This window comes from Populus trichocarpa, chromosome 13 (genome assembly GCF_000002775.5).
Source record: "Populus trichocarpa isolate Nisqually-1 chromosome 13, P.trichocarpa_v4.1, whole genome shotgun sequence".
NCBI lineage: Eukaryota > Viridiplantae > Streptophyta > Magnoliopsida > Malpighiales > Salicaceae > Populus > Populus trichocarpa.
The window spans coordinates 10,932,024-10,944,155 of record NC_037297.2 but is presented as its reverse complement, the minus strand read 5'-3'; the positions used below and the strand labels follow the sequence as shown (position 1 = coordinate 10,944,155).

Sequence of the window (12,132 nt, the reverse complement as noted above, 5' to 3'; positions counted from 1 at the left end):
TATTCAGCAGATATGTCTATAAATGAACTAATTAATATTTATTAAAAGTTAAACATCTATTTGTTGAGGAAACCGTGAAAGAGTTATTTCAAAAAACATGTTATTTTTTTTTATTGAAAATATTCACTTTTATGGAGAAGTTATTGAAGATTCTGTTCATTGCATTAGACCATTAATGAAATACTATGTCTTATTAAAAATAATAAATAAAACTAATTCATTTTCATTAAAAATTAGACACCTATTTTTTTGAGAAAATATTTTAAAAGTTGTTTTTAAAAAAACACTTCTTTTGGTTAAAAACATAATTTTTTTATGTAAAATTTATAGAAGATTCTATTTATTAATGAATTGAGATTATAAATAGAATGACATGTCTTATTTAAAAATAAAAATGATAAATTTAACCAATTCCTTATTAAATACACAGATGTTTGTTGAGGAAATCATACAAGTATTTTTATCATATTTCTTCATAAAAGTGAGAAAAAAAAAGAAATTATAAATATGAGGATTTAATTATAGGAAAAATGGATTGATTAACCCACCGTAAAATTTATTAAAATATTGTCTAGCTATATAGGTAATTTCAATGTGAAAGTAAAAAATTTTAGTCTCAGATTTTAAAAAAAATTAATTAAGAATTTTCATATATTTCTAAAGCTTTCTATCCAAGTTATTTTATTTTTTAAATTAAAAAATGTCATTTTACATAGAACTTAATGAAAAAATTTAAGTAAAAAAATCAAAATAGTTTAATGATAAAAATAGTATAAAAACTAATAATTTAATAATAAATTTGGTGTTTGTCATGAAAAGAAATATGGATCCTCGGATACCCAAGCCCATGCATAACTGGCCTTATACCAAGCCAGATACAATCTGAATATCGTTGGACCCTATCCAATACGGCCTCGTTTATATACTTTTCCCTGAGCAGCTAACCAAAATGGTGCAAGTAAATCGACCCTGGCAGGCACTCGTATTTGGTTTTTTTTATAATGTTTTAGCATTTGGTTGATATTAGTTTTGTTACCATATAACTCATTAAAAAATAAAATTATTAAATCTAGTAAAGTCTATAATTTGAATCATGAGTTAAGTTACATAACCCGTTCAATTTATTAATATGTTGTTATTTTAATATTTATATAAAAAAATATATCATTTTAAAATTAAATTATATTTTTATTAGATAATTTTTAGATTCATCTAGTCTACTAGATCACACTAAAAAAAAAATATGCATACCTTTTCTTTTAATTTCCTGGGAAAACCTGTTTTATTTTTGTAAAAAATTGCTGTTTATACTTTTTGATATAAAAAAATTCAGTTATTCTTTTGTGTCATAAGAGCGGCGGGGACAAGGCTGAGCATTTCTTCATGTAGGAGGGTGCACTCAAAATGCTAAATATTAAAATAATCCGGATTGCTCTTAGATAGATTCTTTTGTGGCTCTATGGATCCATAAACGAAACTTACCATAATATTAACAGGAAATTGTTTAATATAATAATATGGTACATGAGAAAATAAAACAATATCATAAAATCTCAAAAAAGATGAGAATCATATGATCTTACAATCACAAGAAGGTGGTAAGAAGTAGTCAACGTGGGAGATACTTTAGACCCTCTCGCCACATCATCCACTAAGGAGAAAGGGGAAGTCTTCTACAAGCTGACAAAAGCCAAGTTCAGAAACACTTTAATCCCCTCAAATGGGACCCTCCAAAACCGCCCATCTGAATAAACTATAAAAACGTCCTTCCAGCACTGACCCTTTCTGCGGATAAATTATTCTCCTTCAAAACACTAATAATTCCCCCGTTTGCTAATTAATTTATCAATTCTTCACAGTTAACCAGCGACCAGGCAGAAAAATTATACCTTCTTTTACTAGAATAATTCCTTAGTTAAAATCACAAATACATGAAATATACAGGTCAAAGTCTATATATATAAAGCCGAGTATACGTCAAAAGCAATTACGTATATAATTATATTAGTGCAACGTCCAATATTCAAAGTAGTATGTATATTCATGATCAGCACACGTTACCTAAGGATCCCAAAGAGAATCTGTTTGCTTGTTGTCCCACTCCTCCTCCTCCCCAACGTCAATGGAGGAGTAAATCATGGACTCTTCTGGCATTGCTATCCCTGACATTTGCATCCACATCTTTGGTGAATCCAAGGGTGACTCGTTAATGGCTTGGATTTGGCTAGGTGAGAGCCTAACCGTGATGGGACCAACGTTTGAGCTAGAGCTGCCACCTTGGGAGGACTCAACTGTAGAGGGCCTAAGGCTCATAGCTGCCTCATGGGCTGCTATGCGAATATCTTCAGCATCAGAGCTTGCTGGCTTTGGTAGGCTATGAACCAAGTCAGGGAAATTAAGTTTTGCATCATATCCCCTAAAATGCAAAGCAGCAACATCATAAGCTGTTGCTGCCATTTCTGGTGTCTCAAAACTCCCTAACCAAATCCTACTTTTTTTCCCTGGCTCACGTATCTCTGACACCCATTTGCCCCATTTCCTCTTTCGTACCCCTCTATAGCTAGAACTCATACCACCATGGCTAGCAGTGTTTCTCTCTTCCATCTATAGTTCCAGCTAAGTTAGCTAGTGAGGTTTGAGGGAATTAATGATCGATATAGGCTGGCACGAGGTGGTGTTATCCGGTTATATTACTCCAGTATATATAGATATTTGGGGGCATGCATATGATATCTAAGTTGATAGAAACGTGGAGACTCAGTAGGAGAGGAAGGGAGCTTCCAAGTAGTTGTTGCATCGGTGACAAAGATGTGTTCTTGTGCATGTTCACAATCTAAATTTCTTCTGTTTTGAAACCTAAGAAATTGTAGATTTTCATGGAGCAACCAATCACATACTTGCAAGTGTATAATTTTTTTTTAACTGTTGATATCTAATTCAGCTTACTTTACGCGTATCTTAAATTATTTTTCAAAATTTTAAAGTTAATAACTAAGAAAGTTTTTAATGAACTTAAAATTTATGACACTCGAATTGATAATTTTAAAAAAACAAATTAACAAACTTAAAACCTGACTAATTAAGCTATATTTCTTAATTTAACGTTGCAAGTTTTGAATACTGCAATACATAGGAGGAATGTTTTTTTGGAGGCAAGAAATCATGTTAATTAACAATTAGTACTGTTTATTAACGCGGTTTGAAACTTGGTGGAATAGATTTGGACCCACTTATCCTCCTACGGGTCTATTTAATTTTCTTGTTATGCTTAGGTCATTCTGGATATGCTGGTTGCATTTACTGGAGTCCATAGCCATGGTGCACCTTCCTTTTTTCACGAGCGAGTGACACATGCATCTCTTGGATCAAGAGGGCAAAATATCACTGAAAGATAAATTAGGAAATGCAAAAATGATATCATCAAAAGAATGACAGGTGAAGGATATTCATTTAATTAACCATGTGGACGTGGAGTCTTATCTTGTGATAGATAGAGTAATGAATAATGTTTTTTTTAAAATATTTTTTAATGAAAAATATATTAAAATATTTTTTTTATTTTTAATATTAATAGATGAAAATCATATAAAAATATTTAAAAATATTAATTTTTTCAAATAAAAAACAATTTAAACATTTTATAGAGTAAGTTTTAACACAAAATAAATATTTTATCATACGAAAAGTAATTTAAAAAATATTTTACAGAGCAAGTTTTAAAACAAAATACATAAAATGATTATTGCCATATATCGACTCACGACGCTACCTTGTCGAATGCGATGCCGCAATGTAGAGGGGAGTCCCTTCATAGCAGGATCTATTCACCCGCAAGTATAAGGCGTAGTGGAAGGACGACCTTTCAATATAAGTTTGTTTTGCTCTGAGTTGGTTTAAATTTAATAATTTATGAATAAATAATATTTCATTAAATTTATTCAATTTCAGGTTCACAAACAATGAGGCTGCCCGAATAATAATATCAATATTTAAATCGTCAATGGAAATTTCATTTTTTCGATGAAGTCATGTTTCTAAACATTCTGAATGGAAACTGTAGGTCGATGCATGATTTCAAGATTTAAGGTTAATATTAACATAATTTTTTTATTATATTAATTTGTTTACTTTAATGAAATTAGTGAAAATTTTCTTTTTATAAATTTTTACTGCAAGGCAAAATTTGAGTGGGATAGAGCAAATGATAATGTTGCGAAGAGGGTTTGGGAGAATCACGCTGCAACTAGGTAATATCAAAATCAAGATAATTTTTTTATTCCAAATATTAAAATTTTATTTGTCATTTTCTTATAGATAATTCATTTATACCATATAGGTCACGTGATTTTTGATACGAGGAGCAAAAGAAATCTAAAAAATATACAAAAAAAGCACTTTACTTGGCTAGAATGACATGACAGTTTGGAAGGATTTCAGGCCGCCATGCATCCTGAAGACTGTATAGGCGGAATACATTCAGCATGTGATGTCCGAGTATTTCACATGACAGTCATAGTTCGGTGCAGGGAATCGGAGCCAGTAAATTCACGGTTTTGTTACCACACACATCGATGGCTCCATTTCGTTCGTTTTGCATGCGAAGTAGATAGTAAGATTTATTTAAATTACATTCATTTTTTATTTTTTTTATTTATAAATATATTTAACTAACAACATTTTTATCTTGCAGGCTACGACTCTTAGATGTGAGCCAAGCTCAATTGAGCTTTTTGTGAAAACGCACGTGCGAAGTGATTACCGTAAAAAAGGGGTGTAATGGTTCGTCAATAGTTGAGCTCAACACTTTTTGGTATGTTGGTTTTCAACCATTTTTTTCTTAATTTATTATTTACTTTAATTTGATGATTTTATTTTTTATTTTCAGGAGACATATAACTTCTGGCTAAAGGAGAGATACGAGGGCGATCTTTTGATCCAACTAGATTTCAATCTGGATTTGTGGTTGCAGGTAAGATCATCCGATAGACCCGATATAATCGGGTGTATGGACTCTCTAACACTACGATCGAGAACTTGCAGACAGTTTGTAGCATTTCAACAATTGGGTGCTCGCAATCGGTTCTGAGCATTCAGTCTCCGGAGTCGGTGACCTTGTTAGATCAAGGAGTGTAAGAATGTACGACCCATCTCAATGAAAAATATGAACGCCTTTCTGTGGACTATGAAGAACTTTGTCGAATGGTCATAAATATGAGATCACAGATGAGTAGTATATGTGCACCTCGGGGGCGATCAATATCCTCCTCCTCCTCCTCCTCCTCCTTTAGCACCGCCTTTATTCTAGTTTCATTCTATTTGAACGTATAAATTTGTAATAAATATTTGATTTTTATATTAAGATAATTTATTTTAAAATATTTTAATTTTATATTAATTTAATTTTTTTAATTATTTTCTATTTCTGTTTAATAGATTTTTTTTAAAAATATATTTTTAAATTATTACTGACGGGGTTACTGACGGACTTATTTTGTCGGTATATTCTAGAGAGTTGGAAAAGAATTACAGCAAATGTCACTCCAACTGTTAAATCACCGATGAAATAATTTCTTCGGTATATTCCAAAGAGTTGGAAAAGAATTTCTGTAAATGCCACTGCAACTCACCGATGGAATTACATACATTTATTCTATTAGCGATATTACCAAGGAAATTACTAGCGGATTGAAGCAGGTAATTGTTTTTTAGGCACGCATGGTCCGTCTGTAAAGCCTTCTATATATTTATTAATGACAGAATTATCAATAGACCAAAAATTACCAACGAGCGATTTTTTCATCTGGTAGTGTGTGTGTGTGTGTGTGAGAGAGAGAGAGAGAGAGAGAGAGAGAGAGAGGTGATAGGATGATTTTATGTCATTCCCGGGTATATTTTTTTAAGTGAAAATTTGTACAAATCTATTATTATTATTATTATTATTATTATTATTATATATTTAATTAATTAATTTTATTTAAAAAAAACAACGGTAATAGGGTTCGAATTCTTTATTTTTTGTTAGCAAAACTTTGATACAATGTCTAAACTTCAAAAATCTCACCTGATCCCATACCTATTAAAGTACTTTCTCTCATTCTATTTGAATCTAAATTATTAAAATAAAAATAAATTATATTTAGAGAAATATTTATTAAGTAGTTGTGGATATATTCTTGATATTATTATTTAAGGTTTGTATCTTAAAAGAAATTATATGAAAAATAATTTTATGTGAATATATCAATAGAAATATCTTTATTATTGGACTAAAAAAAATCAATAGAAATGGATATGACTTTGGCACGTGCAATAACTTAGCTTTACATATACTTTTCTTTCACCTTGATAATTAATTTAAAATTAGTGGTAAGATTTGAGGAATAATGGATAAGAATATAAATAATATATTTATTGAAAGCGTGTTTGAAATAACTTTCAAACTAACAAAGCATAAAAAAAACCATCTTTCTAAAAGTTACATAACTAACCCAATTATATAAAAAGTGCTATATAGTCTTCAAGGGTATCTCTATGGTTCTAAATGCCAAGGCTTGTATACATTCTTGTAGGAGTGTTTAACGATGCAGTTGGGATGGGTTTGGATTGATAATTATATCAATTTTAATTTTTAATATTTTATAAATTATAAACTCAAATTTCATTTTTTTAGAACCAAATGAATTTGATATATAGGGTTGGTTAAATGTTTTTTTGAATATTACAGATATCCTCAAGTTGAACTTATATTTCTAATTTTCATATGTTGCGCTTAATTAGAATTAAGATTTGGGCTCAATAAATTAGCCTAAAACCTATTATAAGTTGTAACAAAAAAATTTAGGTTTAATATATTAATTGAATCAATTGCCTAAAATGAAAGAATCAATTAAAAAAAAACATAATATATACAATTAAATTAAGTTTGTTGTTATAAAGTTTATAAGTTAGGTCGGGTTGACTAGATTTTTAAAATCTTGACCTGCCATCTAACCCATGATATCAATTTTTAATTTTTTTTTATCCATTATCATGTATAATATTCACATTATTTGACTTTGACAGGTTAAGTGGAGTTAGATAATATACATATTATAGATGAGCTAGGTTTTTTTAATACCCCTACATTCACATACACCATTTTTAACTTGAAAATCTAAATTATTAGGTTATAAATCCATATTTATATATAAGTAACCACTTCAAATTTATCATCCTAACTAATTAATATGAGGTTCTTTAATAACTTATTTAACTCAACAACCACTCTTAAAAATTTGGCAAATACAAACGGGATACCGACGAAAAAAATCTGTTGGTAGATTGCGATGAACATTAGCAACAGAATAATCCCTCGTTGTATCTATTGGTACACACCAATAGAAATATGTTCTCTGTATATACTGAAGGAATTACAATGACATGTTATTTATATAGATAACATTATCGATGAAATGAACTTGATGGTGAAATTTATCCATCAATCCATTAGTAATATTTAATTCATGACATGACAAGTAACCCCACTCTCCTCCATCGTTTTTTCTTTTTCCTCCATCAGCTTCGCAACAAACAACATAACCCCCTTTTCTATTTTTTCATAAATCAACCTCCTATGACAAATTGAACCACCCCAAGTTCTGTCAGCATCCCTATTCGAATTCAATATTTTTTTAAGACTATCCACATCAAGTAAGCAAAATTGTCCATTTTTTTAATATTCAAACTCAATTTTAAAATGTTAATTTTTATTGCATATTTTTATAGTATATGTAGTTTGTTTGTGTGTTTACTTGTTTTATAGCTTTTTCCCATATAAATTTGTTGTATGAATATATGATTTGTACATGTTATGATCTGTTTAAGATTTTGAAAAATTATATTTGTTTGTAATTTGATGAAATTGATTTTGAATTTATAACTTAGATGTTTTATAATGAAGCAAATAATAGCTTATTTAATGGATACATTTATATTTTGCTAATTTTATTATTGAGTTGAAATTTTCAGTAAATGTGTATGAATTAGAATTTATATAGATAATTGATAATGATTTAAGAGTACTATTAAAATAGATTGAACAACTTTGAGTTAAACCAATGTTAGTTAATTTATTTAGTTTACATAATTAATTAATACATGTTGTCATCAATATTCTATATAGGTTTGATATAAGTAAAGGATAATCGTTTATGGATGTATCGACATTCACCTAAAGGGTTGCATAAGATGAATTATTGTAATGAAGTTGAGAGTTTTATTAATTACACACTATCTAATCTGAGAAATATTAGTGGAGATAATATTAGATGTTCATGTAAAAGTTGTAAAAATAAAAATATTATCGATCTAGATGTTATAACGATTCATCTTCTACAAAAAAAAAAGGTTCATGGAGAAATACTTATGTTGGTTTGCATACGGAGAACCATATGTTCCTTATGAGACAATGGTAGAAAGGATTGTTGGGTCAACGTTTAGTTCTAGAAACGTGTATGGAGTTGCAGATGACAATAATAATCCTTATAGAAATATGATTATGGATGTGATGTGAATGTTCAATCATAAATGAAGAATAAAATGCAGACGCGACTAAGTTTTTTTGTTCTTTTGAAAGATTCCGATGAACCAATATGGGATGGGTGGACAAATTATAGTAAATTATCGATTGTTACATATGTGTTCACTATCAAGTTAGATTATAGGTTGAGTGAGACCAGTTATGATAGAATTATCGAATGAGCGAGAAGCATTTTACCTGAAGGGAATAGGATGAAAGAGAACTTATATGCTGTTAAATCCATGATGAAACCCCTTCGGCCTAAGACACTAGAAAATTAACATGTGTCTAAACTTCTGTTTGTTGTATTACATTGAAAATATAGAGTTGATCGAGTGCAGAAATGTGGGCTTGCTCGTTATAAACCCAAAAATGGTAGGGGAAGGACTTTTGTTACACATAGAAAACTTACATACTCCCCAATCACTTCTAGATCGCAAAGGCTATTCACGTCTCCAAAGACTACTCAGTATATGACATAGAATCATTCATAAGATGCGGTATATGAAGTCATCGTGCACCCATCTAATCGTAAAGCCTGGAAACATTTTAATAGGGTACATCTACAGTTTTCAATGGAATCAAGGAACATGCGTCTTGGGTTATGTACAAGCAAATTTAATCCATTTGGGTCATTTACTGCTTCTTATTCTTGTTGGTCAGTGATACTTATGGTTTATAACTTGCCACCGAGGATGTGTAGGCCAGAGTTCATGTTTTTATCTATAATTATACCTAGTTCTAATAGTTTAGGTTGGAATATAGATGTTTATCTTTGACTATTAATTGATGAGTTGAAGCAGTTGTGGTCATCCAAGATTTTAATTTATGATATCTCGAGAAAATATAATTTTCAAATGAAAGCAGCTTTGATGTGGACTATCAATGATTTCCTGTGTATGGAATGGTTTCTAGTTGGAGAACACATGAAAAATTAGCATGTCCATACTGTATGGAAAATAACAAGGCCTTCACGTTGGAAATGGTGGTAAAGAAATTTTTTTATTGCCATCGACGATTTTTGCCAACGAATCACAAGTATAGAAAGAACATAAATGACTTTTTTGTTGGTAGAGTTGAAAGAGATGTTGCACCATCGCGACCGTTAGGTGAAGAATTGTATGCCATGATGTTATAGTATGATGACATTGTATTGGTTTTCAATCTGGTAAGTAGAAATTTTCTGATTTTGGTGTGACCTATAATTAGGTATAGCGAAATATTTTCTGAGAGTTTTCTTATTGGATGATCAATCTTTTCCGCCATTACCTTGATGTCATGCACATTATGTGTATTCTCATGAAAAGAAAAAAAATCACTAAACCTATGACAATGATTTGAGACTTGGGCTTGATAACATAACTTAATCCTGACTTTTAAAGCATATGCATTAGACCTGAAAGGATGATAAATGATAAATTAGGCTTTGAGCTTATTTTTTTGAGTTATATCCAAAATAGGCTTAAAGGTCTCCACACATATTCATTGGGCCTTGATAGGGTTATATCGACTCAACTCAATTTTACTCGCAATGATGGAACAATGTATGTCCTAACACGTGAAATATTATAAACAAGATTTTTCACACATTGATCAAAATAAAAAGAGAAAAGCATTTACGAACAACGATAAAATTCATTTTATATATATATATATATATATATATATAATGAATGTTCTCATTAAAATTGGGACTCTGTTTAGAAAAATAAATAAAATAAAGACCTTTTCAACTCACATATCAAATCCACATTTAAGAAAAAACAATATATATTTATAACTTAAAAAACATGTCAAATTTTTCAACCTCCAAAAGAAAAGACCCGTTTAATGATTTAATGATCATACTATCTTTAAGTTAAATATAAATAACATAAAATAAATTAAAAATATTTTTTTTCTTTATTATAAGAAAAATAACAAAGTTTTAACATAAAGTTAACATCACTCGTTTAGTGATCATATTGATAAAAACAAATAACACAAGCTTTTACACACATACACAAGAAAAATACTCCTGCCACTGGTTTTTTTTTTTTTTTATCATCGAAAATCTTAGTATTCTGGATAAAAAAAAAATCCACATGTAAACGCATCCAACATGAAAATAAAATGTCTACCCACAAAAGTTATCCATACATACCAATCAACCATGTTCACATAAAATCAATAAAATCATGCTAAAAATTATACAAAACAAACAAATTCATTTTGGACACGAAATTGACCTTCTACAACTATCAGAAATGAACCGGAAAGAGGTAGAGCAGTGTTGGTGCGGGCTGAATGAGCTACTGTGGGGTGGATAGGGCGTGTGTTACAAGTGCAGCTGACATACAAAAACAATGGCTTTTTAGGTGGTAATCAAGTTGTGATTTCTAGTTTTTTCTTGGGTTGATTTTTGGGTTTTCTTTGGCTAGAATCTCGGGTGGTTTTGTGATTTTTTTCAGGTTGATTGGGTCTGATTTTTGTGAGGACAGATCAAGACAAATTTTTGAGGAAGCAGCTGCTATAACCATTCATAATGCAGAGCAAAACGATTGTGTCGTGGCGCAATTTTGTGTTTATATTGTTGCAAAGACTTGGAGAATGGCAGCTCTGTGGTGTTGCTATTATGAAGGCTTGCAGAGAAGATAACTTCGGTTGGACTGGATTTGATGTTGGAGAAAAAGGAGCATGACAGATCGGAGTAGAAAAACATGGTAACTGGTGGCAGATGGTTTTGTTGATGATCAAAAGATGGAAATGGGGCGGCTGCTATCTTGTTTTTTTTTTTTTTTTTTTTGCAAAAAGTGATGGATTTTTTACCCTTTTTATTGGTTATATATATATATATATATATATATATATATATATATTCTTCTCTCTAGGCTATTGCATTATAGTGTTAGCTTCCCCTTTTTTCTATGATTTTTCTCGTCAATTTGTTTTTGTTTCTTTTTCAATATTCTTTCAAAATCTCTTCTCTGGTGATTTATTTATAGTCTTTTCACCATATATCTTTTCACCCATATTAATACTACTAACTCTTTATCTCGTATCTTTACTTCCATATCCCTTTGTCTCTCTATCTTCTCATTCCTTTATCTCAAAGTTGTTTTACAATCTTCTCGTCCCTTTATCTCAAAAATTTAGGCTTTGCTTTAAGTATGGAAAAAGAGATTATAAAAGAGTTGGTGATATCAAATGAGAAAAAAATTAGCCAGGTTGATAGGAAGGGAATCTGAAGAGGAAGAAATTTTCATCCCTCCGATCCAAGTATCATTTCCAAAGTTACTTATGTAATTCAATATAAAGATATGACAGATATCCTACCTAAGGCTTGGATGCTATAGGCATTAACATATTGGAACAAGATGACAATAAGGTCTAGAGCTATTGTAAAGGGTGTAGAAGGAAAAGATTTCTTACTGCAACTAACTGTCCACATTGTGGAAGAAATGTCTGCAAAGACCTTTATGTGAAAGTTGGAAAATGGCGAAACATTCTAAAATTAGATGACCCAAGAGGCTCATGTAGTCATCAAAAATCAAATGACAATGTTGTTTTAGTGTGATTTTTATGATTTTTTCAGA

The 12,132-nt window shown here is 30.3% G+C and overlaps 1 protein-coding gene and 1 long non-coding RNA gene across 2 annotated transcripts; one reads left to right on the top strand and one right to left on the bottom strand.

Moving 5' to 3' along the window:
- Positions 1-1,468: 1,468 nt before the first annotated feature.
- LOC18104335 (ethylene-responsive transcription factor ERF021) lies at positions 1,469-2,692 on the bottom strand. Its single transcript, XM_006376096.3, has one exon. The coding sequence runs from the start codon at positions 2,602-2,604 to the stop codon at positions 2,062-2,064; it is 543 nt and encodes a 180-aa protein (XP_006376158.2). The 5' UTR covers positions 2,605-2,692; the 3' UTR covers positions 1,469-2,061.
- An 8,039-nt stretch (positions 2,693-10,731) lies between these two features.
- LOC127904222 (uncharacterized) lies at positions 10,732-11,807 on the top strand. The gene is made up of 2 exons (XR_008057152.1): positions 10,732-10,914; positions 11,008-11,807. It is a non-coding gene; the product is annotated as an uncharacterized LOC127904222 (long non-coding RNA).
- Positions 11,808-12,132: the final 325 nt, after the last annotated feature.